Source organism: Balearica regulorum, chromosome 5, assembly GCF_011004875.1.
Source record: "Balearica regulorum gibbericeps isolate bBalReg1 chromosome 5, bBalReg1.pri, whole genome shotgun sequence".
NCBI classification, from domain to species: domain Eukaryota; kingdom Metazoa; phylum Chordata; class Aves; order Gruiformes; family Gruidae; genus Balearica; species Balearica regulorum.
This window is the reverse complement of record NC_046188.1, coordinates 49,430,794-49,456,527: the sequence shown is the minus strand read 5'-3', so window position 1 is coordinate 49,456,527 and position 25,734 is coordinate 49,430,794. Positions and strand designations below refer to the sequence as shown.

The 25,734-nt window shown below is 45.7% G+C and overlaps 2 protein-coding genes across 13 annotated transcripts in view; both read right to left on the bottom strand.

Annotated features, from left to right (window-relative positions):
* The window catches only part of SLC1A2 (solute carrier family 1 member 2), a 106,114-nt gene extending 88,544 nt beyond the window's left edge, over positions 1 to 17,570 (bottom strand). For 2 of the 10 annotated variants that reach the window (XR_012835740.1, XM_075754800.1), the window contains exon 1: positions 16,058 to 16,541. Coding sequence is in view for 2 of the 10 variants with exons in the window: in XM_075754798.1 (XP_075610913.1) it covers positions 16,058 to 16,074 (17 nt within the window). In the remaining 8 variants the exon portion in view is untranslated. Of the gene's footprint in view, positions 1 to 14,938; positions 15,187 to 16,057; positions 16,558 to 16,802; positions 17,120 to 17,440 lie in introns of those variants that run through there. The other 8 variants (XM_075754801.1, XM_075754804.1, XM_075754802.1 and 5 more) reach the window with 7 other exon arrangements.
* Positions 17,571 to 21,098: 3,528 nt separating this feature from the next.
* PAMR1 (peptidase domain containing associated with muscle regeneration 1) overlaps positions 21,099 to 25,734 on the bottom strand; it is a 61,557-nt gene continuing 56,921 nt past the window's right edge. For all 3 annotated transcript variants that reach the window (XM_075754794.1, XM_075754795.1, XM_075754797.1), the window contains 3 exons: positions 25,089 to 25,321; positions 23,404 to 23,699; positions 21,099 to 22,147 (listed from right to left, as the gene is read on the bottom strand). In XM_075754794.1, coding sequence (XP_075610909.1) covers positions 21,611 to 22,147; positions 23,404 to 23,699; positions 25,089 to 25,321 — 1,066 coding nt within the window. In that variant the 3' untranslated portion in view covers positions 21,099 to 21,610. The remainder of the gene's footprint in view (positions 22,148 to 23,403; positions 23,700 to 25,088; positions 25,322 to 25,734) is intronic.

The following is a 25,734-nucleotide window of genomic DNA, read 5'->3' as shown; positions in this document are numbered from 1 at the left end:
TTAACTGCTACTGATAGTACCCTCTCATTGCTAAATATTATCAAGGAAAACAAAAGTGTCTTGGCAAATATAGACAGGTATGATAAATACCAACCAACATATAGGGATTTTACTATTTGCACTACGATTTTGCATCTACTGCCAGGTTACCTAAAAAAAATGGGGCTTACACAACCACACCATCCTTGCGGGTTGTATCTACTTCCTGCTGCCCAATAAATCTTCACTTACTGATTTCAAGCCAGACACAATCAAGGGATCAACATCTGAAAGACATTCAAGTCTCAGTGAGGGTGAAGACTGCCTAGACCTCCCTGGCAGAGGCAGAGAAACTGCAGCAGGAGTTTAAGCTTTATTTGGTTTGCAAGGGTGCCACCATGTGACACAAACCCGTTCCCAGAAAAGGGAGACAGGACTGTCCTCCCCAAGGCACTCCAGCAACTTGCTTGAAGAGATGGTGACTGCTATGGGGCCCTTCTGCCCTTAACTTCAAGCCCAGTACCGTGTCTTTCAGACAGTCCTCCAGGTTCCCCTCAGGAAGGGCTGTTGGGAAGCCCCTTCAGCAAACCACCAGGGAAAATATGCCTGCAAACAGGACAGGAAAGAAAGCAACAAGGAAGGCAACAGCTAATCCTGGAAGCAGTGGAAGGCTTCCTACTGTTTTGGTACTACGGTGAGACAGGTTTTGTAATGCTTTTGGCCTACATATCTGGGAAGGTTCCTCCAGCACTTTTTATAATAGGAATAGTATCTCCTGGCAGTTTCCAGCATAGGATGTTGCCATAAGTCCCCCTAAAATGTCAGGTAAGGGATTCTGATCTGTTTTTCACTTCCTGTCCTAGATTGCTCTGATATAAATAGCAGCCAAGTGTTAATTAATTCCCATATGCATGGTGCGGGGGGGATGCTGTGTGTTTATATATATGTGCGCTTCTAAGGACAAATCTTTTCTCAGTTACTATAGCAAGAGTAGTTCTTACACATATAAGGACTAGATACTTAATTAATGAGATAGATTTCTGCCTGAAAGGAAGTGTACTACAATCATACCTACTCAGTATGCTGCTTCTGCCATTGTATGGGGTTGTGTTGGGTTTGCATGGCAAGGTTGTGGTAGCAGGGGGTGTCTACAGGGGTGGCTTCTGTGAGAAGCTGCTAGAAGCTTCCCCTGTGTCTGATAGAGCCAATGCCAGCCAGCTCCAAGATGGACCCACGGCTGGCCAAGGCCAAGCCAATCAGTGACTCTGTGATAACATAGTTAAGAAGGAAAAAAAAAAAAAAAAAACCAGTTAGAGAGAGCTTTCGCAGCTGGAGAGAGGAGTGAGAAGATGTAAGAAACTCTGCAGACACAAAGGTCAGTGAAGAAGGAGGAGGTGCTCCAGGCGCCGAAGCAAGATCCCCCTGCAGCCTGTGGTGAAGACCATGGTGAGGCAGGCTGTCCCCCTGCAGCCCATGGAGGGAGGATGAAGGGGTGTAGAGATTCCACCTGCAGCCCATGGAGGACCCCACGCCGCACCAGGTGGAGGCACCTGAAGGAGGCTGTGGCCCGTGGGAAACCCACGCTGGAGCAAGCTCCTGGCAGGAACATGGATCCATGGACAGAGGAGCCCACGCCAGAGCAGGTTTGCTGGCAGGACTTGTGACCCCGTGGGGGACCCACGCTGGAGCAATCTGTTCCTGAAGGTCTGCATCCCATGGAAGAGACCACACTGGAGCAGTTCGTGAAGGACTGTAGCCTGTGGGAGAGACTCACGTTGGAGAAGTCCATGAAGGACTGTCTCCCATGAGAGGGACTCCATGCTGGAGCAGGGGAACGATGAGAGGAGTCCTCCCCCTGAGAATGAAGAAGCGGCAGAAACAAACTGTGATGAACTGACCGTAACCCCCATTCCCCATCCCCCTGTGCCGCTGAGGGGGGTGGAGGTTGAAGCCAGGAGTGAAGTTGAGCCCGGGAAGATGGGAGGGGTGGGGGGAGGTGTTTTAAGATTTGATTTTATTTCTCATTCCTCTACTCTGTTTTGCTTAGTAATAAATTAGATGAATTCCCTCTCTAAGTTCAGTCTGTTTTGCTCGTGACGATAATTAGTGAGTGATCTCTCCCTGTCCTTATCCCGACCCACAAGCTTTTCGTTATACTTTTTCTCCCCTGTCTAGAGAAGGAGGGGAGTGATAGAGTGGCTCTGGTGGGCACCTGGCCCCCAGCCAGGGTCAACCCACCACAGGGGCCAAGAGCCCTCTGCACATTTGGCAGGAATTTGCAACAGAAGCCTCCACGATCTGTAAGGCTAGAGACTATGGTTTACCTCCAGCCATGCTTTGGTCCAATCTGTGCTCATTGTGACAAGCAGGCCAAGTACTGTTCGCTAGCCCCTTACGTAAGTAAATGTCTCAACGGGCCATGGCAGCATCTTGGCTTGTGGTCACAGAGGCCATGCTGCCAGCATGCACGTGAGTATCCAGAAGATGACAAGAGCCTGCCAGGAAGCTGCCCAGTGGGGAGCACTTACCTGACGAGTATCAGTAACCAACTGAGGGTAAACTTCTGTTAGCAATTTAGTCAGAATCAGGAATGAGCTTCTGGAGTGAACTTCCTGATGACATCCACCTGCTGTGCTCTAGTTCGCATTGTGGAACTGTGTTGAGGCAGATGCACTGAATTACTTTTGGGTTAAGCTACACCAGGAAATGGACTCTAAGAGCACACCTAAGGCTCTCCACATACTAAAACCAGTGTAGTGTGGACTTATCAGGACCAACTATTTCTATTTGGCTTGACTGTTATTCATGTATACATAGCCTGAAGCCAGTCTCATGAAAAATAAGTAAAATGGATGTAGTATAGCACAGGATGGTGTGCTATATCCAAGAACTGAGATAAGAAGATACTACATGGAGACAGCTGCATACTGCGTATTTGTGGTATACAGAATCTTGGAACAGTTAAGGTTGGAAGGGACCTCTGGAGAGCCTCTAGTCCACTCTCATATCCCCAGTTACACAGTACATATGTGGTGGCATTTTTTTAGATTAAAGAAGCCACAGTCCTAGAGGGTGGGTGGTTAGTAAAAATCACAAATGCTGGTCATAATTTTCATACTCTAGGAGAAATAACACTGATCTTTTTTCCTTGAACTGAGAAACCTGTTGAGAAACAGGCTTTCAGGCTCTGTGTGGGCCTGACCTGGGACATAAAGGATACCCATGTCTGTCTCTGTGCCAGCCTGGGACATCCATACTAGTGCTCCCCTGCGCTCAAGCTAACTAGCCTGGCTAAGAGGCAGTCATTAGCCTGGATACAATGCTGGGCTAATACAGTTACACCACCTTCAGGATCTAAACTGGTCCTGATCATGTTGCTCCTCCAGGTTGGAAAGATGTACAGAGGTGTCAGTCAACCCCTTTAAGAGGGTGCTGCATCAGACACACTTACCCAAAGGAGTAGGAGTGGACAAGCTTGCGCACAGCACCTGCCAGACAGCCTTTCTGAACGATGTGTCAGATGCTTAGCCATGCACATGCCTTGTGATCTCTGTCATTGTCCCTGCAAGAGACCAAATCTCCACGATCCAACTTAACTCAGCTTCCAGGGTTAGCACACTAAATGACAGGAGGAAAGTACAATGAATAATTGGAAAGGCAAACACCAGAGGTTCCTGCCTTGGGGGAGATGAAGTCCACCATCTGGAAACCACACTGTATGGCTTGAAGAGGCCACAAGTAAATCAGAGGTGCAGTCACTCTCAGATTTGAAGCACAAATTTGGCAGTGGGGCTAACTGAGACTAACTTGATTCACACAGAAATGTGAACTAGCTGGTGATATAGCTCCCCTTAGACCTGTTTACCTGTCTTCCCTGGGGTAAATGTACAGAGATAAATTAATGCATTTACACTTTTGGCAAGTATCAATTCGAATGCAGGTTTTACTGCTAGCCTCTCTTAAGCATTCTAGTACCAAACTGACCATCTTCTCACTCACATAGATTTTACACTTACATCACTGATTATTCTGGATATGCCAAAGGAATGACAGATTAAATTTAAACTTTCCCCAAAATATCTACTTCAGAGGTGCTGTCCATTACCTTCTTATTGGGGATACAGTTGATAAGGAGCTATCACAGAATAAGAAAACCCTCAGTACCTGGACGGAGCTCATGCACCTTGACTTTGGTAATGACAGTTGCATCCCGCCCACCCAACAAAGGCAGCCAGGCAGCCCCTGTGCCTGCATATGGTCACCAGTATTAAAAATCATCACTGCAAACCTGCCATTGTGAAAATCAACACTGCAAAATACACTAACAGGTTTTGAGATTGACAGAGAAAAGGCTCAAAACTTCCTGGCAATTTTGGAAGCAACACCAGTGAAACAGCTGAAGACAGAATCAGATATGCCTTTCTATGCACTTTTCTAAGAAACATTTTACTCCAAACTAACGAAAATAGTACCAAAGCATAGAGACTTGGCAAAACCTCTTCTCAACTGGATGTCTTCACAGAGACCCTAGGTGAATCATCAGTGAACGGGAAAGAGAATTATTATTATTAAAAAAAAAGACAAAACAGAAGCCACAAAGGACTAGAAATAAAAGAATGACAACAGAGATGGCTGAAAATGTAAGAAGTAGACCAATATCTAATGGTAAAAGAGAAAGACAAGAGTTACTGTGGAAATATATAACAGGTGGAATTAAAATGCACCAATATGACAGAAACAGTAACAAAGTCTACTAAATAAAACTGTTGAAGAAAGGGCACAGTATCTGAAATAATAGAGAAATGAACCATACATATACATGTGTGTACACACACACATATATACGTGTACATATACATACATATACATATATAGTTGTAGGCGACTCCCTTCTGAGGGGAACAGAGGGTCCAGTATGCCGGACAGACCCTCCTCTTAGGGAAGTCTGCTGCCTCCCTGGGGCTTGGGTTAAGGACATCACTAGGAACCTTCCTAGCCTGGTACGGCTCTCAGACTATTACCCATTACTGCTCTTCCATGTGGGTGGCGATGAAGCTGCAATGCGTAGTCCAGGGGTCAGGAAAAGAGAGTTCAGGGCCTTGGGACAGTTGCTGAGGAATCTGGAGCACAGGTTATTTTTTCCTCTATCTTTGCAGTTGTGGGCAGTGACATTGGAAAAAACAGACAGACCCAGTCTATGAATACATGGCTCCGTGGCTGGTGTGACGACAACAGTTTTGGGGTTTTCAATAATGGGATGGCCTACGTGGAGCCAGGTTTACTGGTGTCAGATGGGATTCACCTTTCTCAAAGGGAGAAGAGGGTCTTTGCTCACAAGCTAGCAGGCCTCATTGACAGAGCTTTAAACTAGATCTGAAGGAGGAGGGGGGATAATATCAGGCTTCCCCGTGACAAGGTGTGGGATGACGCACAAAGGCTAGAAGGACAGGGTGCTAGTGAGGGCCCTCAGCCTGTTGCTCTGAGACATGCTGGCTACACTGGAGCACACCTGAAGTCTTACAGAGATAAGCTAGGGGCTACGGAGGTAATAGGAGCCAACAGGGAAACACCAGTGAAATACCTCAAAGGAATTTAGGGGTGTTCCTCTAAGGTGACACAGCTGACAGACCAGCTGAAGCACCTCTGCACCAATGCACACAGCATGGGCAACAAACAGGAGGAGTTGGAAGCCACCACGTTGCTATAGGAAGCTATGACCTAGTTGCCATTACTGAAATTTGGTGGGACAAATCCCATGACTGGAGTGTGGCTGTTATTGGCTACAGGCTGTTCAGAAGGGACAGGTGAGGAAGGAGGGGTGGAAGTGTTGCCCTCTGCATCAAGAAATGCATAGAGTGCAGTGATCATGCACTGATGGGGTTCATAGTCCTCAGGCATATGGATCAGACAAAGACTAAAGTCAGGACCCTGAATTTGAGGAAAGCAAACTTCCACCTGTTCAAGGAGTTAGTCAGTAGGACCCCCTGGGAAGCTGCCCTCAGGGACAGGGGAGCAGAACAGAGCTGACAGATCTTTAAGGATGCTTTCCATAGACAGCAAGAGCTTTCGATCCCCAGGTGTAAGAAGTCAGGAAAGGAAGGCAAGAGACCAGCATGGATGAGTCAAGACCTAAAGGACAAGAAGGAAATGCACAGGCAGTGGAAGCAGGGACAGGTATCCTGGGAAGAGTATGGGGACATTGCCTGGCTGTGTAGGGATCAGGAAGGACAAGGCACAGCTGGAGCTGAACTTGGCAAGGGATGCAAAGAATAATAAGAAGGGCTTCTACAGGTATGTCAGCCAGAAAAGGAAGGCCAAAAGCATACCCCCCTTGATGAACACAACTGGCAAACTGGTAACAACGGACGAGGAGAAGGCTGAGGTACTCAACAACCTTTTTGCCTCAGTCTTCACTGGCAACCTCTCTTCGCACACCTCTTGAGCTGATGGACCACAAGATGGGGACTGGGGAACAAAGTCCCTCCATAAGAGAAGATCAGGTTTGTGACCACCTGAGGAACCTGAATATACATAAGTCATGGGATCAGACGAGATGCATCCCAGAGTCCTGAGGGAATGGCTGATGTAGCTGCCAAGCCACCTTCCATGATATTTGAAAAGTCATGGCAGTCAGGTGAAGTCCCTGGTGACTGGAAAAAGGGAAATATTGGATCCATTTTTAAAAAGGGTAGAAAAATGGACCCTGGGAACTCCTGACCTGTCAGCCTCACCTCTGTGCCTGAGAAGATCATGGAACAGATCCTCCTGGAAGCTGCACTAAGGCATATGTTGGACTGGAAGGTGATTCAAGACAGCTAGCATGGCTTCACCAAGGGCAAGTCCTACCTGACGAACCTAATGGCCTTCTGTGATAGAATGACTAAATCAATGGACAAGTGAAGAGCTATGAATGTCATCTATCTGGACTTCTGTAAGGCCTTTGACACAATTCTCCACAAAATCCTTCTCTCCAAATTGGAGAGATACAGATTTGGTGGGTGGACTGTTCGGTGGATGAGGAATTGGTTGGATGGTCACATCGAGAGGGTAGTGTAAACGGCTTAATGTCCAGATGGAGACTGGTGATGAGTGGTATCCCGCAAAGGTCTGTAATGGGACCAGTACTGTGTTTTTTTAATATCTTCATCAATGACATAGTGGGATCAAGTGCACCCTCAGCAAGTTTGAAGATGACATCAAGCTGGGTGGTGTGTTTGCCACGCCTGAGGGAGGGGATGCATTCCGGAGGGACCTGGACAAGCTTGAGAAGTGGGCGCATGTGAACCTCATGAAGTTCAACAAGACCAAGTGCAAGGTCCTGCACATGGGTCAAGGCAACCTCTGGTATCAATACCGACTGAGGAATGAAGGGATTGAGAGCAGCCCTGCTGAGGACATGAGGTATTGGTGGATAAAAAGCTGGATATCAGCCGGCAATGTGCACTCGCAGCCCAGAAAGCCAACCATGTCCTGGGCTGCATCAAAAGAAGTGTGACCAGCATGTCGAGGGAGACCTCACCTGGGGTACTACATCCAGCTCTGGAGTTCTAAGCACAGGAAAGACACTTGTTGGAGCGGGTCCAGAAGAGGGCCACAAAAATGATCAGAGGGATGGTATAACTCTCCTACAAGGAAAGGCTGAGAGAGCTGGAGTTATTCAGCCTAGAGAAGAGAAGGCTCCAGGGAGATCTTATTGCAGCCTTTCAGTACTTAAAGGGGGCTTATGAGAAACGTGGGGATAAACTTTTTAGCAGGGCCTGTTGCAATAGGACAAGGGGTAATGGTTTTAAACTGAAAGAGGGTAGATTTAGACTAGATATAAGGAAGAAATGTTTTATAGTGAGGGTGGTGAAACACTGGAGCAGGTTGCCCAGAGAGGTGGTAGATGCCCCATTCCCAGAAACATTCAAGGTCAGGTTGGACAGGGCTCTGAGCAACCTGATCTAGTTGAAGATGTCCCTGCTTATTGCAGGGGAGGGTTGGACTAGATGACCTTTAAAGGTCCCTTCCAACCCAAACTATTCTATGATTCTATATAAATTTAAATGTCAACAGGAATAGCCCAGAGTTTAGCTCATAAGTTGAGAAAATAGTAAAAAAGGCTACAGAGCAGAAAGCCGCCTGGAAAAATTACTGATGTTTAATTTGGTGTTTATATTTTTCAAACATCAAGAAAAAGATCAGTCGCAGTCACACTAAAAAAAATATGTTTTGAGTTTGTTAGCAAAACTTAAAATCCACACAATATTGTCTTAGTTGACCCAAAACGTTTCCTTAATACCCAGTGAAGTGTTTTCCTTTGTATTGGAGCCCCTACCGTTTTATTTTAGTCTTCCTTTTCACCTTGACGTTTTTTTCAATTGAAAAAATAGGTTTGAAATGAAAATGTTTGGGCTGAAACTAAGCATTTATTTTTGAAAAGTACAATTTAAATGTTTTTAATTTTTAAATTCTCTTTCCATTCTTTTCTTTAAAACACTTCAACGAATTTGATTTCTCAGACATGTCAGTGAACCTGAAATACTGCATTTTTGTGAATTTTACGCCATTTCCTAAAGATGCCTGTAATTAGCTGGAGTGTTCCTTAATTCTTTTATGCCTTGGTTCTTTTTTTGTTCTTCCTTGTAAGGATCCCCAATTTGGAACTGCTTACACAGGATCAAATATGTTCTATATAAAAGTTAGAAAATATGATGATCTTTGAACCTAGTCTGTTGTCTTTCCCAAGTACTGAGACATGTATTGTAGCTAATTGTCTTAAAGCTTTAAGTACACTGAGAGGCTTTGAAATTAATATAGAAGTAGGATTAAATACATAAAAGCACACTTTTATAGGATTTGTGTGGACTTTGTGTCCCCCCACATACACAGCCCCAGCGGTCCCACTGTCATGTACATCGAGAAGGAACCTGCATGCCAACCACACTGCTACACAGGTGAAACAAGATGGAGTTTTAATCACAGCCTTTTTTAACTGAAAAACTGTGACCCTTTAAACACTGCTCACAAATTCAGTTATTGGCGATCGTGGTTGGGATAGCCAGTAGATCAAGAGGAGACATGAAGATAAAGAAGAAAAATAAAATGTTGTACATATTGTGGCAGATCCTGAAAACTCACTCTCTCCTATGCAGGTGCCTTAACCATACCATGAAATGCAAAGTTACTTTTTCTGACTCACCTAGGTGTGTCCTGTTATCTCTGGGCTTGGCGTATAATACGTGTTGGCAATCTCCCTTTCAGGTTTGTCTCAATAATGCAGCAAATGACTTTAGGACTTCTACTCCAAGATCCAAAACCACCACAGACGCATGACAAAAACACTAATCCTGTATAATAAATTAATTCTCAAGGTTCAAATTTGTTCAAAATATGTTGACAAGTTAACTTAGAATCATAGAATCATAGAATGGTTTGGGTTGGAAGGGACCTCAAAGATCATCTAGTTCCAACCTTCCTGCCATGGGCAGGGTCACCCTCCACTAGACCACGTTGCCCAAAGCCCCATCCAACCTGGGCTTGAACACTTCCAGGGATGGGAAATCCACAACTTCTCTGGACAACCTGTTCCAGTGTTTCACCACTCTAACAGTAAAGAATTTCTTCCTAATATCTAATCTAAATCTAACTTCAGTTTAAAGCCGTTACCCTTTGTCCTATCAGTATATGCCCTTGTAAACAGTCCCTCTCCAGCTTTCCTGTAGGCCCCTTTTGGTAGTGGAAGGCTGCTATAAGGTCTCCCCGGAGCCTTCTCTTCTCCAGGCTGAACAATCCCAACTCTCTCAGCCTGTCCTCATAGGAGAGGTGCTCCAGCCCTCTTCTGGACTCACTCCAACAGCTCCATGTCTCTCTTGTACTGGGGCCCCCAGAGCTGGATGCAGTGCTCCAGAGCTGGATGTAGTGCTCCAGTGCTCACAAGAGAGGTTTAGAGGTGCAGACTCACCTCCCTCAACCTGCTGGTCACACTTCTTTTGATGCAGCCCAGGATATGAAGGGCTGCACACTGCCAGCTCATGCTGAGCTTCAGCCAACACCCCCAAGTCCTTCTCCTCAGGGCTGCTTTCAATCCATTCTCCACTCAGCCTGTATTAGTGCTCGGGACTGCCCCAACCCTTGCACTTGGCCTTGTTGAACTTCATGTGGTTCACAAGGGCTCACCTCTCAAGCCTGTCAAGATGTGGTGGTGAAACCCCCTCCCTCCCTTCTTGAGCCACTCAGTACTTGCTGCAATTTCTCCCACTTTTCCTGGGCCACATGCAAACCTAGGATGAGTTGGGTGTGGACTGCAAAAGGCAGCAGACCAGAGTGATAAGGCACCCCCTTAACAAGCCTGGTTCTTGCTTCCCCCTTGGCTTGGGAGTGGTAAGGACAATCACCTCCTGACAGCCTGGTATATCTGTATCTCGGTCATGGCCCAAAAGGGGGGTCATACCAGAACTTCAAAATCTAGCAAGTTCTGGGTCTGCGCAACTAGTGGAAAGTACCAGAATATTTCACTATCCAAGATGGGCCGAAGTGGAAAAGTACCTGACAAAAATCAATTATCTTGGATCCTATAAATAGCAGTTCTAAGCGAGGCCATTTCAGCTCTCCTGGATCGCAGCAGGCTGTGACCAGCATCTCCCCTCAGCTGGGACAGTTCTCAGGCACAAAATCCTCAAGGATCCTCTGCTGACAGAAGACCAGGGCGAGTCAGCCTCCTTGAGTCTCAGCTCTTGTTGAGGAATGCCAATGCCTTGTGAGTATTTACTCTAAACTCAAAGGGGGGAATTTTAACTACAAGATAGCTTCCTCCATCCACCTCTCTACCTATCTATGTGTTTAAATATACATATTTGCCTTCACAAGTGTGGGTGACACATATCACTGTGCCCAAATATTTCTGGTCTGTGTGTACCTGTTTTTATATATATATATATCTGTAAACCTTTGATTTAAGATACCTTATAGTAAGTTAGCATGAATCTTGTCATCTTGAATCTCTAATTAAGTAGCTGTTTTGGTCATAATATATTTTACTGAATTACTTTTAAATCTTTAAATTAGTCAATTATTGAGTGCTGCTAAAATTCAACCTTTGATTTAACTCATCCTATTAATGAGTTTTGAATTGACTAAATTGTAACTGTGTCAAACATTTTCATACACAACACAAAGTCCCTCCGGATGGCATCCCTTCCCCACAGTGTGTCACTGCACCACACAGCTTGGTGTTGTCGGCAAAGCTGCTGAGGGTGCACTCAAATCCCACTGTCCAAGTCGCCAACAAAGATATTAACAGCTCCGGTCCCCATACTGACTCCTGAGGAATGCCACTCGTCACTGATCTCCACTTGCACATTGAGCCGTTGACCACAACTCTTTGAGTGTGACCATCCAGCCAATTCCTTATCCACTGAGTGGTCCATCCATCGAATCCATGTCTCTCCAATTTAGAGACAAGGATGTCGTGCGGACAGTGTCAAATGCTTTGCAGAATTCCACGTAGATGATGTCAGTTGCTCTTCCTTTATCCACCAATGCTGGAACCCCATCACAGAACTTGCATCTACAGGGCTTGATGCCAAGTAAGGTATTTCTTATTCTGGTGTTAACTTTACGTTAAATTGACAAATAATCATCTTTCTACAGCTAGTATAAAACCTGTGTAAGTTCCATATAATATGCTGTGGCTAATTTTAGGGAAATTGAATCAGATGCTCCCTGACCTGAACCAAACTTGTATTGTTTGGTGATCAGGTAGTACAAACAAACTGTATTCATGATTGTCGAACTGTAGCTTCAGAAACAGTGAAACCTGAGATGAAGATAGTGAGTATCTATAGAAGAATGTAGTAACAATCAAGGTCGAAGAGGAGGAATGGACCATAGCTGGGTTTTTTTTGTGGGTTTTTTTTTCCTGTTAAGTGAAATATTGATAAAGTCATATATCAAGACAGGGACCTCTGTAGCTTGTGTGCACTATATCTGCTATTCTGAACAGAATGAGAGTTCTGCATCTGTGCCATTTCATATTACATAAACACCATTTATATTAAGTGTACATAAAATTGTGAAGCACTTACAACTATTTTACTAATCAAATCATGACACTAAGCAATTACCCAGACTTCTGTCTTTTCATATATAATAATGTTTCAACATACTATTCCACTTCACTAGATTTATTTTGTAGCAGGGTGCACACACACACGCACACATAGACTTGCTTGTTAACTGTGTACCGTATATCCATAAGGGTAACATCTCTGTTCTTTTCATAAACCTGCCTGGGACTGTTTCTCTAGCACCAAGACCAACGGAAATGGAAGAACCCACAGCAGTATTATTAAATTCTCCAAAATATGATCACATCCAAACTGCCCACTGGGAACGGCCACTGGCCCACACTGATTCCCTAACATGCCCGTGAACTGGGAGAGGGCTGCCTGGCCAAAGCCATGGAGGGACTGCTCTGAGGCTGACCTGCACACAGAGGGTTGAGCTCCCAGCTCAGACACCTGCTTTGCCTCTGTTTAATTTACTACTATAGATGCAGTGGTAGTGTCTCCTAGTGGCTATATTCTTGAAAGAACAGACCCAAACTCAAACTTCACACCTGAAACTTTCACTCTTCAAAGATATCCAAAAGCATCTGTAGATTTTTAGAGTATCTAAACCAGCATCACTCAAACATGTAAAATAAAATCAAAAATTTAAACACTCAGGTTTAATATCTGAGTTACAAAATCGCACACTGATTTAACATCTAAAACCTATCTCTAGGTTATACAAATGTGTTTCTTTTAAAAAAAAAATAAAACAGTAGCAAGGTATTGCATTATTTCCCTTTTGAAACAGTAACACTAAAGAGAGAGATGAGAGCCATAACAAAACCACGTGAAACAAGTTGTTCATGACTTTGCTCAAAGGCCTGAAGGCAAGTGTGGGCATCAATTGGATCAGAGTCAATCTCATTTAACCTTTAGGTCCTCTCAGACTCTGTAAAAGCAAAGTTAATGCTTAAATGCTCTGCTACGGTAAGTCTCCATAGGTTCAGCCTATCACATGCTGAGCCCTATGCCAGACACCACAATCTGTGAATATGAACTAATGTCGCTGGATCTTTGAACCACGCTAAGGACTCAGGAAAAGTGATGCTGGCATAGATCAGAAGGCCACTTCTCCCAGCAGCACTCTGTCTGCAGGCGTGGCCAGCAGAGGACGTTTAAACAGAGAACATAAAAACAAGCAACCCTGAATAGTATCACTGCTTGGTTCTAGCCCTTCCTCCTTGAACTAGCTGTTTTCAGCACCAGCTAAACACCAAAAATACATCTCAGTAATGAGATCTGTATCAGGGGATTTTGCGAAAGGAAGACTTAACAGTCAAGATACAGCGTATTCAACAGTAAGCCAAAGCCCCACTAGCAGTAACTACAAGCAAGGTAGACCCAGAGGACACATGGGTCTGATTTTGCCATGTTGGGGCACATTTCCTTCATCATTTCACATTTTCAACTCATTGAAGTTTCCCATTGTCCACCATCCTCCTGGAACAGAAAGTTTTGGGCAGCAGATTTCCATACATGGATAAGCTTAACCAAATAAGACAATGAAAGAAAAAAAATAGTGACTGGAAAGGTGCAGACAAGGAACTCTTTCCTAGCAAAACCTGGCTCTAAGCGACCACTACTTCTTAACAATGGAATACAGATTTGCCTTCCTCTGTGTATGTGTCAGGGCCTTTTGCTGTTCACCAAGTATCCTGCCACACCCCTGACATCCTCACTTTGGAGATTTTATGCAAGCTCCGCTGTTAGATAAGAAATAAGAGACTGCAAAAATTACTGTGGTTGGAGTAGTTCCATCACAACAAAATATAGTCTTTACGTACTTCAGATCTTGACTAATGTATCAATCTGAACATCCCAAGAGCCACCAAACATAAACCTGGAGTGCATACCGTTTGTTCCAACCTTCAGCAGGTCTTTCACCATGTACCTGTGCCCGAGATACACTGCTCCGCTTGCAGCAAAGCGCACTTTCTGCTACCTTTTTCCCCACTATGTTGGTGCTGGTGGAAAGCCTTTCTTGAACAAGGTCTGATCTCTGATGATCCTTACGGTGCCTCAGTTTGCTAATCTTTAGGCCAGAGTGTAAAGCTTATCTACACCCTCAGCTTTTTACCTGAGGGTAGGGAAAGATGACAATTCAGTTTGGAAGAGGTTCTCACCGGTAAAAAGGGACTGACAGTGAAATGCTTCCCACTCAACTTGTTTTCCACAACTCTTTCAACTATCACAAGCACTAGTTGAATCATACCAAATAAACAGTTTCAGCTTGTCTTAGTCTAGGTAAGTTTCCTAAAAAGTTTGAAAGCAAAGCCTAAATTGTTGTTTCTTTTCTCACCCTTACAACTTAGCTCTGTCCAATAAGGAAAGCAAAAGCATGCATCTATTGAAGCCTTTCTGTTTTCTGGTGCTCTGATTTTTTTTTAGCCCACCTGTTCAGCCAGCACCTCTCTTTCTACACACATTTAAAAGTTGACAAATCCCTCTAACACAGTCACCTCTCATCATGTCTCCTCTTATTAAACCCCTGCACAACAGATCACACATTCCCCCACTGGTCTGAAACAAGCCTAGACCTCTACAGACGCCTTATGTGGGAATGAAAACAGCAGGTAACTGGAGCACCCAGAGGGGAGTGGAAGTTGGGGCAGTCCAAGGATACAGAAGGGACAGAGAAGACAGAATTGCAACGCTATGGATGTAGGCTGTTTCCTTCATCTCCAGGCTTCTTCCCTGTGGCTCAAATTATTTGTTGACAGTATCTAGTTAAGTGATTTCATTGTCAGAGGAAATGCTACAGGGCAGATTAAACTGCTGGGCTGCTACCAAAACAGGAATGTACAAATTTGGAGCAGAAATTCCCCAGGAAGGGAAGGCAAGGCAGTAGCAAACAGTAAGTTAGTTACCTCTGTCACAGTCCCATGAAGAGCCAGAAGACCCCCACAGATCTGTCCTCTGTCAGACCTAGGGGATTGTCCTTTTTCTAAAGCAACCAAAGGTAATACTTTCTAACCTTTCACTCATCCCAAGCCAACTGTTTAGGGGACACTGCAGAGAGCCAGTTCCTTCCTTTGTCCAGGTAACGGGACACTTGCATGCACACCCTCCCAGACATGTGTTGGGTTATTTAAATCAGCTCAGCAAGTCCTTCAGCCTGAGAGACACAAAAGCAATATAAACAGAGCTTCCTTTTGCACTCTGTCCTCAGAGAGTCCTATCCAGAGCAGATCATGCTGATACAACCTGACAACATCCAGGGATAAAGGGGAGGCTCACACCAGATGCAGTCTAATACTAGCTAGTATTATAAGAGGGCAACCAGAGATCAAAGAAATGTTTCCTTTTCTTTCCTACTACCAGCTGCTCTGCAGACTGAACAAGCCCCCAGCCCCATCAGAGCAACGAAGGGGGTGATCCTTGCAATCTTGTCACAGGTAGGGAGAAAGGTTTCCTTCCAAGGGATGCTACCAGGGCTGAACTGTTTGCTTTTCTTTAAAGCCTCTTGTATAACCCTTCGCCCTTCCCAGCATTTCTCTTGCTAGCACTGTAATGCTTTTGGCACAAAAACACCAAATTGCAAAACTCAAAAAGTTGGATGTTTGCCTTTTTAAGAGGTGGGTGGGGGGACAGCTCCTTGATTCTTTTTGAACTATTGATTAGTATTATTATATTTAGGAGGCTGCTCCCCCCTCCACCTCTGAGTTAACCATTCACTTGGACTCTTCTTTCAGGCAGGTGGTTTAAGCTTGATCTGCTCTCAAGGGGTTAAATAAAGAAGTGATGGGAGGAAAAATAAACCTTTCCAATGGCTCATATTTGAAATTCTTTTTTCCCTCTCTCTCTCTCCCTGTCCTAAATGGGGCTCATCTGCTTTTAGTTTCCTCTCGCTCCCTAATTGTTCCATTAGGGAATGTCGGGGGCAAGGATTAACAATGAAGCAGATGATAGGAAACCAAAAGCACAATGCCGGACACCCCATCCCCGCATCCTCCCGTTCCTCCCTCCCAAAAGACGGTCCCCCTCACCCTTCTGTCGATGCCATGGTCCCGAAAACCCCCCTGTCTTCTCAAGGGTCCAAGGGATTATTTTGGACAGTAGGGCGCAAAGGAGGTTGGCTCTTTGAGATAACCCTCGCTCGCGTCTGGGAAGGAGCACGCAATTCCTTGTAATCCTGGGGACTCCGCAGGGCGAGGATCCGGCAGCTCCGTTCCTCGGCTCTCAATCCCGCCGCCACCGCCCAGCGAGGACTCTCCGCGCCCCAAAGACCGGCGCTGCTGCCCCCGCGGCCGCCCAGCAGTGGCCGGCGGGTCGAGGAGGCACTGTCACCTGGGCTGCGATCCCCGGGACCCTCCCCTCGCCGTGGGGTGCGTGTGCGTGCGTGTGTGTGTGCGTGTGCGAGAGGTGGGGGTGACTTCACATCAGCGCGGTGTTGGCTGAGGCTGGATTGGAAGGTTTTAGCCCTCGAGCCGTGGATTTGCAGTCTATATCCCTCTCTATTTTAGGCACGGGCTGACATCACGAGCCGTTGTTACTTATAAATCCCCCCAACCGCTCCTTGACAGAAGCGGGGGGGGGGGGGGAGGGGGGCGGGGGGCGGCGAGCCCCTCGCAGGGGGAGGGCCGGGCCGGGCCGGGCGCTGCCGACCGCGAACTGGCTCCGCTGGCTGCGCACCGCCACCGCCTCCCCGGGGCAGGCCCGGCCCTCCGCACCGAGAGGGCCCGCCGGGACTCCGTGCAGCGACGGGAAGGAGCGAATCCCACGCACACACACCTTGTGGGTGTCCGGATGCCACCTCATACCCCTCATGTCACCTGGCGAGCGGGCCTGCACTCCGGCGGGAGAAGAGTTCGGCAGCCTGCCCGGCCGAAGGGCACGCCGCCGCACCCCCGCCTGCCGGGCCGGACTCCCGTAGCCGAGGCACCTGCCCCGCCACGCCGCGGCGGCAGCCTTCCGAGGCTGCAGGGCTAGGCACAGCGCTGGGCGGCCGCCCCTCCCCGGGCCCGACCCGTTCAGCTTTCGCGAGAGCCGTCCTGTCTCGCCGGGGCGGCCCGGGGCTGGCTGCCGGCTGCGGCAGGACCGAAAGGCTGCGGCAGGCGGCGAGCGGAACCCACCCGCCCTCAGCTACGAGAAAGCTGCTGCTTTCTGCGCGGTGCTGCCCCCTGCCGGAGAGGTGGGGGCGGCGCCGCGGCGGAGGCCTCACCTGCCGGCGCGACGAGGCCCGGCGGCGGCGTCCCCGCAGGCTCAGCCTGATCGCAGAGCAGAGCCCGGGCGCGCCGGGCCTGGTCCAGCCCCGCGTCGCCGCGGCCCCGGGAAGAGGCCGCCGTCCTGCCGGTGGCCGCAGCGCCTCCCCGCGCCCTCTGCCCGCTCGCACCGCCCTCGACGGGGCCTGGCCCGCGCCGCGTCCCTACCTGCACCGCCCGCCGCCGCCGTGCCCCTCAGCACCGCCCCGCACCGCCCCGCCGGGGGGCGCCGCGCGTGGCCGCGGCCTGGCGGGCCCGGGGCCGAGGCAGGCTGAGGTGCGGGCGGGGCCTCCTGCCAGCGGGGCCGCAGGGCGGTGCTCACGGCAGCTGCTGGGGCGCGGCCGAGTCCCGCTGCGGCGGCCGTGGCGTGCTGGGGCAGGACCCGCCGCGAACGCGGGAGGACGGGCACGGTCGGGGCACTGCCTGGACACGGCCCGGGCCACGGTTGCCCTGGCAGGCCCCTGTGCAGAGCAGGGAGAGGTCGGACGGGCACTCACAGCAGTTCGGCTCATAGGAGAGCACAGGGATGTCCTGGTGCAACCCCTCATCCTCACCTCACCGCTCAGGAACCGCAGCACGGTTTATGCTGGAATTTTCTGCTACCAGCCACAGACTGGCCTGGCAGCCCACTGCCCCGCCTGCCAGCTGCAGCCAGGACATGTTTGCAGCACAGGGCAGGAAGTTCTCGTCCCATTCAGTAACTACACTCTTGTGCTGGGGCATGGAACACTCACGCCATGTCAAGACACTGCCATGTCAAGACGCTGCCATGCACCTTCACTTCAGTTTCCACCAGCAGAGGCTCTGCCTGCCAACTTCGGTACTGTCTTTCCATCCAAGTCTGACCAACCTGATGTCTCATTTCACACGGACCAAACATTTGTGCTGTAGCCTGTTGCCTCTTCACCACGGAGGTGGCACAGAAAGCCAGCAGGCATGCGGGAAGCTCCTTGCCACAATAAAGTGTTGTGAGGCTGCAGGGGATGCACAGCTGAGCAAAGGCTACCTGACCCTGCCCAGCTCTTCCACTCCCCCAGTATACCTTTCTGGCAACTGAGCTGATTCCAGTACTAGTTCTTAAAACTGGCAGGATGCAACTTAGTATGTATTCCCTAGTCCTGATCAAATACACATTTTTTTCTTGTAAGTTACCATGGACTTAGGTTATCAAGGGAAACAAGTTATCAGGGCAATTTCATAAGAGTCACTGAAGGTATGCTTGAGAAGAACATGTACTTCAGTATGTCCATTTCCTTACAGTGCTATTTTTCAGGTAAGCACCCTGGCTTTTGGAAGTATTTTAATCCACCCCCAGCCCCAAAAACATACAAGCCCATTAGAGTAAGAATGCAGAGACTGGTTTGCTCTCTTTTTTTTCATAGCAACACCTTTACAGCCTTTCCAGAATGCACAGCTCTTTTCCTCAGAGGGAAGATGTGTTGCTATCCATGTTGTGCTATTTCACACCCTTTCTCCAACAGATGGCATAGATCCTCACCTGTTTAGAAAGAGATGTTTGAAATAGTTTTGCATCTTAAAAATAGATCCTAGCTATCAAAGGGATTAAAGCTGATTTGTAATTCCTACAAATACTAGGAATGCTACAGGTGCTTGCATATGTTGATATGACTGCCCACCCATATGTGCGAACACATATGTCATATAACAATAGAAATAAAACCTTACGTTTGCATTTAGAGATTAGTCAGAATTAAATCTACAATTCAAACATCGAGGTCCAGAAGTAGAACCAAATGCTACAGTTAATTCCTCTTTCTATAAAGGACTATGCTAAAATCTGAATCCTGGGGTTGAGAGAAGCCTGGCCATTTTCTTGCTTCTGTTTTCTTTGAAGAGCATCATGACTAAAAAGAAGGGGGGTTGAATTCTGCTGTACGTGCACAGCTCTAGCAACCTTCTCCTGTGATTTTCATTCCATGAATTCCTTCAAGTTTCTCTTCAAGAATATACTTTCGTGTGATATACAGCCGTGAACAGCTATATTGTTGCTGCACAAGCCCAGAAAACTTTCAGCTATTCATTGCCAGATCTGTGAGTAGTTTGAAGCCAAATGGGATGTGATTCAACAACCGAGGAGGAGTTAGAGGATCAGTAAATACTAGGTATGACTGATCTTTAGTAAAAGAAGAGTGAGGGGCTAAAGGCTGGAATTAATGAAGACTTTTGCAGATCTGTATGGACTACTTAGTTCTCTACTAAATCCTAAAGGCAGAAAAAAAATTTAGGGTCTCTTCTTCTCTATCAGTTGTAGCAGTGGAGAACTAATAATACCGTGGAGAGCAATGCAGTCACAGTGTCATAAGAACCAGCTCACCAAACTTCATGATTTCTGTTTTAGAAGAGAATTTCTCTTACCATTAGAGTGTAGAGACTCACATGTAATGTAATCATGGAAGAGCTCTGACTGGGCAAGCCAGGCTCCAATAAACAATTCTATTCATTTCTCATTTCATTCTTCATTGACAGGAAGAAACACATGCTGACTTTCTGCCAGTTTTCCCTTCTCCAAAGCTGTTACCTAATTTCCTCTAACCCCTTCTGTACCACACGTTCACTGGCACATGATCCTCCCAGCAAAGGAATGAAACACATCTTATTTTTCACATTTAATTCAGAATTTTTGTTGCTGTTGTTGCCATGCAGTTTGTCAGCCAAGCATAATCTGCTGGCAAGAGGAGACATACAAACAAGATGAAGAGAAGCAATATACTTTGGTTGTAGTCCTTAAACTTTTGATTCAAGCAATGTCACCTGGATCCTATTGCAAGAGAAAATAAGAGCAAAAGCATAACACATTAAGTCTTTCTGCCCAAGAAAGCAAAAAAATAAATTAAAAGCAATGACCTCCAATACTAATTGCCTTTTAGCAGCAATTTTCAGATGCAAAAGTAGGTGGAAACTACTGAATGCTAAGAAACTCTTAACAAGATTGCACAGCAACAGAGAATCAGAGCTGAAATCAGACTTGTTAGCTTACAATTGCCATAGCCATGCAATAGGCGAGGCAGAACACGACTTCAGGATCTGAGTCTTCCTTGGTGAGAGTACTAAATCCTTTCATCAGATCCCCAGCCTTCATATCCAAATATTGCCGTGAGCTGGTTTGAGCACTGTAATTACTTGGAGGTCCTACAAATTCCAGGGTGTCATAGATGTCTTACCCAGGAATCATTACTGATGGGACACATTCCCCTGTGCCTCCTCTTCCAACTTTTTCTAGGGGTCATCTCTAGTGTTTAGGCCACAACTAAATAGAGAATGATTTAGTAAAGAGCAGTGATTAAGGACCATAAGTAGACCAAAGTATGGCCACTGGGCAACATGCCCAATGGGAGAGTCTTACACTTTGATGTCTAAAAGTCCAGTCAAGAAAAGCCTCTGCTAAGTGTGAGACCTGGACATTATTCTTCACCCTGAAGAGCTACAGAGGAGTTGTTCTGCCAAAAATGTATATGAACTGATGGAAACCAGAAGTTTTCCTGAGGCTTTCATAGATCTTTGAAATAATCCACATGGAAAAATGTTTTTAAAAGTGTGTTTCAGGTTTTTATCTGTTCAGAATACAAGGTGGGAGGAACTCCCCTGTACATTTCATTGCAATGGTTCATCTACAACAGAGCGGCACTGGATGTATAAGAAAAAATCATTATTTATGTAGTATTGAATTTTATGCAAATTCTGCCTTTCAGTGTGCCTGAAGAGTCCCAAGTGAGTCACATGCAAACAGACAAGGGCAGTATTAAATCCCTAGAGTGTGACACAGATAAAGCAACAAGGAATCTAAATAATATCAGGCATGGGTATGTAGGTTAAACAAACAAACCATGGTTTATTTAAATGTGTAAGTACTTGGGAGGGAAAAAGATTACATTGTACTATGGCAATACAGACTGCACATACATAACAAGCTCATCCATCGTAATTAATTCAGGCTACTTTTTCCACCCTCCTAATCCGCTCAGTCACACAGATCTTTGGGAGAAGCTTGCCATCGATTTCTCTAGGGGACTCCACACTACAGATTAATTTCAGTCAGAATTTGCTGTCCTGTTTCTGTATGTCAGACTCAGGAGCAGAGCATCATCCTCCCACCAGGGGAGACAGGCAAAATATGGCAAAACTTCTCATGCACTAAGACCCTTTATCATGGGTTAAGTAAAAGTAGCCTGATGGAACATCCGATCCTAGGACAAATTACCAGGCTGTCTGCCTTAACCTTATCCCAGATGTGGCTCATCACTGGGATGAGAAGCCTAAAGCAGCAGACTGAGAGAGATATTATGATAGTTATAAAATGCCATTTCCAGACACAGCTTTTTATTTTAGGTTCTTCTCAATCCAGTCTTTGAAGGGAAAAGCTTTGGTGTATCCACTGTAGAGTTCTAGGCTGCAAGTTTTATCATAACCCCAGCTCACTAATCCCATCAGGTGCCACCTTAGCTCAGGAGATGCTTTTCCTGGCAAAGTTATGGCTGCAATCCCACCAGTCTCAGCAGGGCAGATATTAGAAAAGGCTGTGTGGTCTTGTTTGGCGCAGAACATGCTGTCAGTGATGCTGACTTGTATCCCATTATCCTCATACTGTTGCTCACACAACAGTGAATCCACCATCTGAACAACTCCCATGCGGATTGTGTCATTCTTGTATCCAGGATCTTTAATGTCAGCCAGTACCTTCCAGCCAGTAACCATTATTTTTAAATCCTCTGTGGATGAAGTCAAGTCATGAGAAGATGACAAGCAAATGGGTTGAACACGACTGCTGATTCTGGCTTTGTCCAAGAGTTTTATGATAGCTATGTCAGAATCAAGTAATATAGGGTCAAAATTGGGATGCACTATGATGGCAGAAATCTGGGGAGGAAACAGAGTAGGAAGAATTGTAGAGTTAACAGCAATGGCAAGTCAGCAGCACTCTTTCCATACTACTATAATACATGGTAGTTTATTTTGCATACTTCTCTGCCCTCCAGTCCCAAACTCTTCTTTTACCATAGTACTCACTCAAATGAGAAACATGCAAAGAGATCAAGCATCTTCTGACTTTTTGGGGAGGGCTTGGGTTTCAGGACAGTTTTTATTGCTTGAAACTCCTCCTAATAAAAAGCAGTCAAGGACATTTTCAGAAAAACGGGGAGTTAATGTACAGTTCAATTTTTTCCTCTGTTTACTGAAAAGATTTTACCTGCCATGTTGTTATCTTCAGCCTGTAGAACTTGATTGGGGGGGCAGGCTTTGAATTAAAATGCTATCTTCTCATTGAAATTCAACCACCTTCCCACCAAAAAAGAATACTAGCAATACATTACATAATGTTGGGACCAAACCTTTACTGCTAGTTGCCTTGATGAAACACTACAAGAATGGATAGGACTCCTATAAGGAAATATTGGAAAAAATAATACATTTCCTTACAGAAAAAGTCCGAAAAAGCTGGAATTAGAGAAACAAACTAAAAATGGGGGGGGATCAAATTAACTATGATTTCTTGGATAAAATCCATTAATTAACTCACATAGCCCCCCCAATCCAGAAAAAAAGACACACACACCCAAAATTGCTGTATTTCTCCTCATTTGGACTTCAGCCTTTCTAGTTCTATGTGAAAAACCCAAACCACTCTGATGAGCCTGAGGTACTATTTTTGGAGCTGGAGTCAGACATAAACTTTGTTTTGAGTTTAGAGCTGTACAGCCTCGGAGCTGAGACGTAAAATGTGCTCAGAGCATCCAATCAGGATCTAGACCACAAGTGTTTCCCTCATAAACTATGCTAATCACTTTTGACAGTAGCTGGGCATCTTTTCTACTTTTTTTCTGGCAATATCACTCAGACATTATGGCCCATGGAACCTGAGCTATTTTCTTAGTGATCTCTGTTAGGAGGTGAACATCAGAGCTGGACAGTGTCAGGGGAATTTAATGAACTACAGCATGTGCCCTCCTTGTGCTATGACAGTTCTGTCAGTTGAGTCTCTAGATATGCATTTCAAAGAATAGTGTGTAAAACAATATGTTGTTCAAAGGATAACCTTTTTGTCCCCATACAAGATGGATGTGATCGGCATCTGTCTGTGCTCATCGTTTTCCGCTCCCAGCAGACTTACTCACCCGCAGGTTCTGGATGGTCTTTTCATCCCTGTCATCGTCTCTGTAGAATTTCCCCAGAACCACCTTGAGCTCTGCTGTCTTGAGCACAACGGTCTTACCCAGGTCAGTGACACAGTGAGCTGCCACCACCACGGTGCGCTCATTCACCAGGGCCCCACTGCAGATAAGGATCCAGGCCCCTTTCCGGAGACTGTTCTCCTTGACCCCATTGACTGTCCGATAGATTGCGGCTTGCCAGGGCCACCTGGTAGAGACCACTGTCTTCTGAAGGGTGATGTTTTCTGCTTTTCCACAGACTGAAGAAACATGAACCAAGAATGAGGTAACGCCTTTTCCCCACCAAAGAATCTGAATATCACTCTTGATTCCTGCTTAGGATGTGTCAAAAGAAACCAAACTGCAATGGTTAGCATGAGGGACAGCTTTCTAATTAACCTGTGTTCTCAACCTGCAAAATTATAAGAGTATTTTGTATAGCTTTAAAAAAAAAACAAAAACCTTTCAATTTTTCCATTATTATCTGAATTCCTGGCTGAAGTAGGAATGTGGATTTAGCACTTGAACAGGTGAATTTTCATGACAACCTTATCAAGCTGCACTATAATGAGATGACTGCATAAAGAAATGGAAAGAACACTTCTGATTCTTGCTTATAATAAAACATCATAAACCCAGCAGTGCACTAAAACTACCCTAGGCAGTCACAGAGTAATTGTGAGGTCCTCTCCTAGAACTGACCTTAGCATAGATGAGTTCATGCCTATGAGAACAACAGCCATCCTGGGGAAAAGAAAAAGTTCTGCTCTGTTTTAGGAGTATATTACCCAGGCTCAGACCTGGGGTAAAATCTCCTTAGGAGAGTAAGGGTAAAATTTAGGGGTAAAATTACCTTAGGAAAGGTTTACTTCAGTTGAAAGAGTTACATCATGTGGTCACATTTTTTAGTCTCCCTTAGGACATTTCTTTTTTTCCTGGAATGTAGCGTGTGCATGCCCATAGTGAAAAGGATTGAATGAAATACTTTTCAATGCATGAGATGACCTCCACGCAAAAACCACAAACAAGAACTCTAAAAATTTGCTTGATGTTAGGATTTACTTTTCGCAGTTTGCCTGATGTCAGTAGTGGGTTGTACCAAATCTTGTGATGTTCCCTCACTGACTTAGTCTGCACTAGCTCTGGATAGGATTTTATCTGGACTTACAGTTTGCAGTATGAACCCTTCCTTAGCAGGGTACAGTAAAGGAAGAGCCTCTTTAAAATGCAAAATGTCCATTCTATTTCTTAAACTTCCATGGTTTTGTCAGCTGTGTGCCAAAGTATAAAGTATAGAGTTGAAAGAAAAAACACATTTGCAGTAAATAATACTGGAAAACATGAAGTGATAGTAGGAAACCATTTTCTAATCAGGAGAGATACTCACTATACCTTTTGCTCAATAAAAGAGTAGAAAAATGGATGGCAAATTACAGTGCTGAAAGCTTGATCCCTTTACCATCAGCTGCACGAGTTCTAGTGGTGGATAGAAAGAGTCATATATCCTCAAGCTTTATTGCTCCTATCTCCCAGCTGGAAGCATAAGCAGCCTGCACCACTGGGACTCCCTAATTATCTAAGAAAGACAAACACACATCCTGTTCCCCCATCCACCCAGACGTGTGCATTTTTTTCCCTTGGAGACTCACTTGGAATACACACAGGGGCCCTCCCACTCCATTTTCCTGTCTTCAGACAAGTCCTCCTGCTGCTACCCAGGCGGCGGTAGAAAGGAGAAACGCACTCATACTGAAGCTGAGTGTGCAGATGCTGGTATCCTGGGGGCAGGTCTCCAAATGGCAGTGCTGGCTTCTTGGTTGGATAGATTTCAAGCTTTTGCTTGCTGAATGCAGATGAGTAAAGTTGATGCAAAGGTGTTTCCCTATCAAGGCACGAAGAACACAAGGTAATAATAATAATATTATAAAATCAATCATTACCATAGCTTTATCACCAACTGTATTAAGTATCATTTAAAATCATATGAAGTTCGCTTGTGAAAGAAGCACAAATATAATTCCGACATAGTATAGCAATACTCCCATTTACATCCCAGCTATTTTATTTACACATATATATATGTACACATACATAAATACACATATGTTTATAAATTTTCTCTTTATGCCTCTTTTTTTTCATTTATAGTTTCTGGATCACAACCAGTTGCCTCTGAATGTGGAACAGCTTTTGCCATTCACAAAAGGACCGATATACCATGTTTTTAAATAAAGAAATTACATTGGAAGCTGGCATTGGTGTAATTAATTCTCACTAGAGAGGAGTTAGGCACAT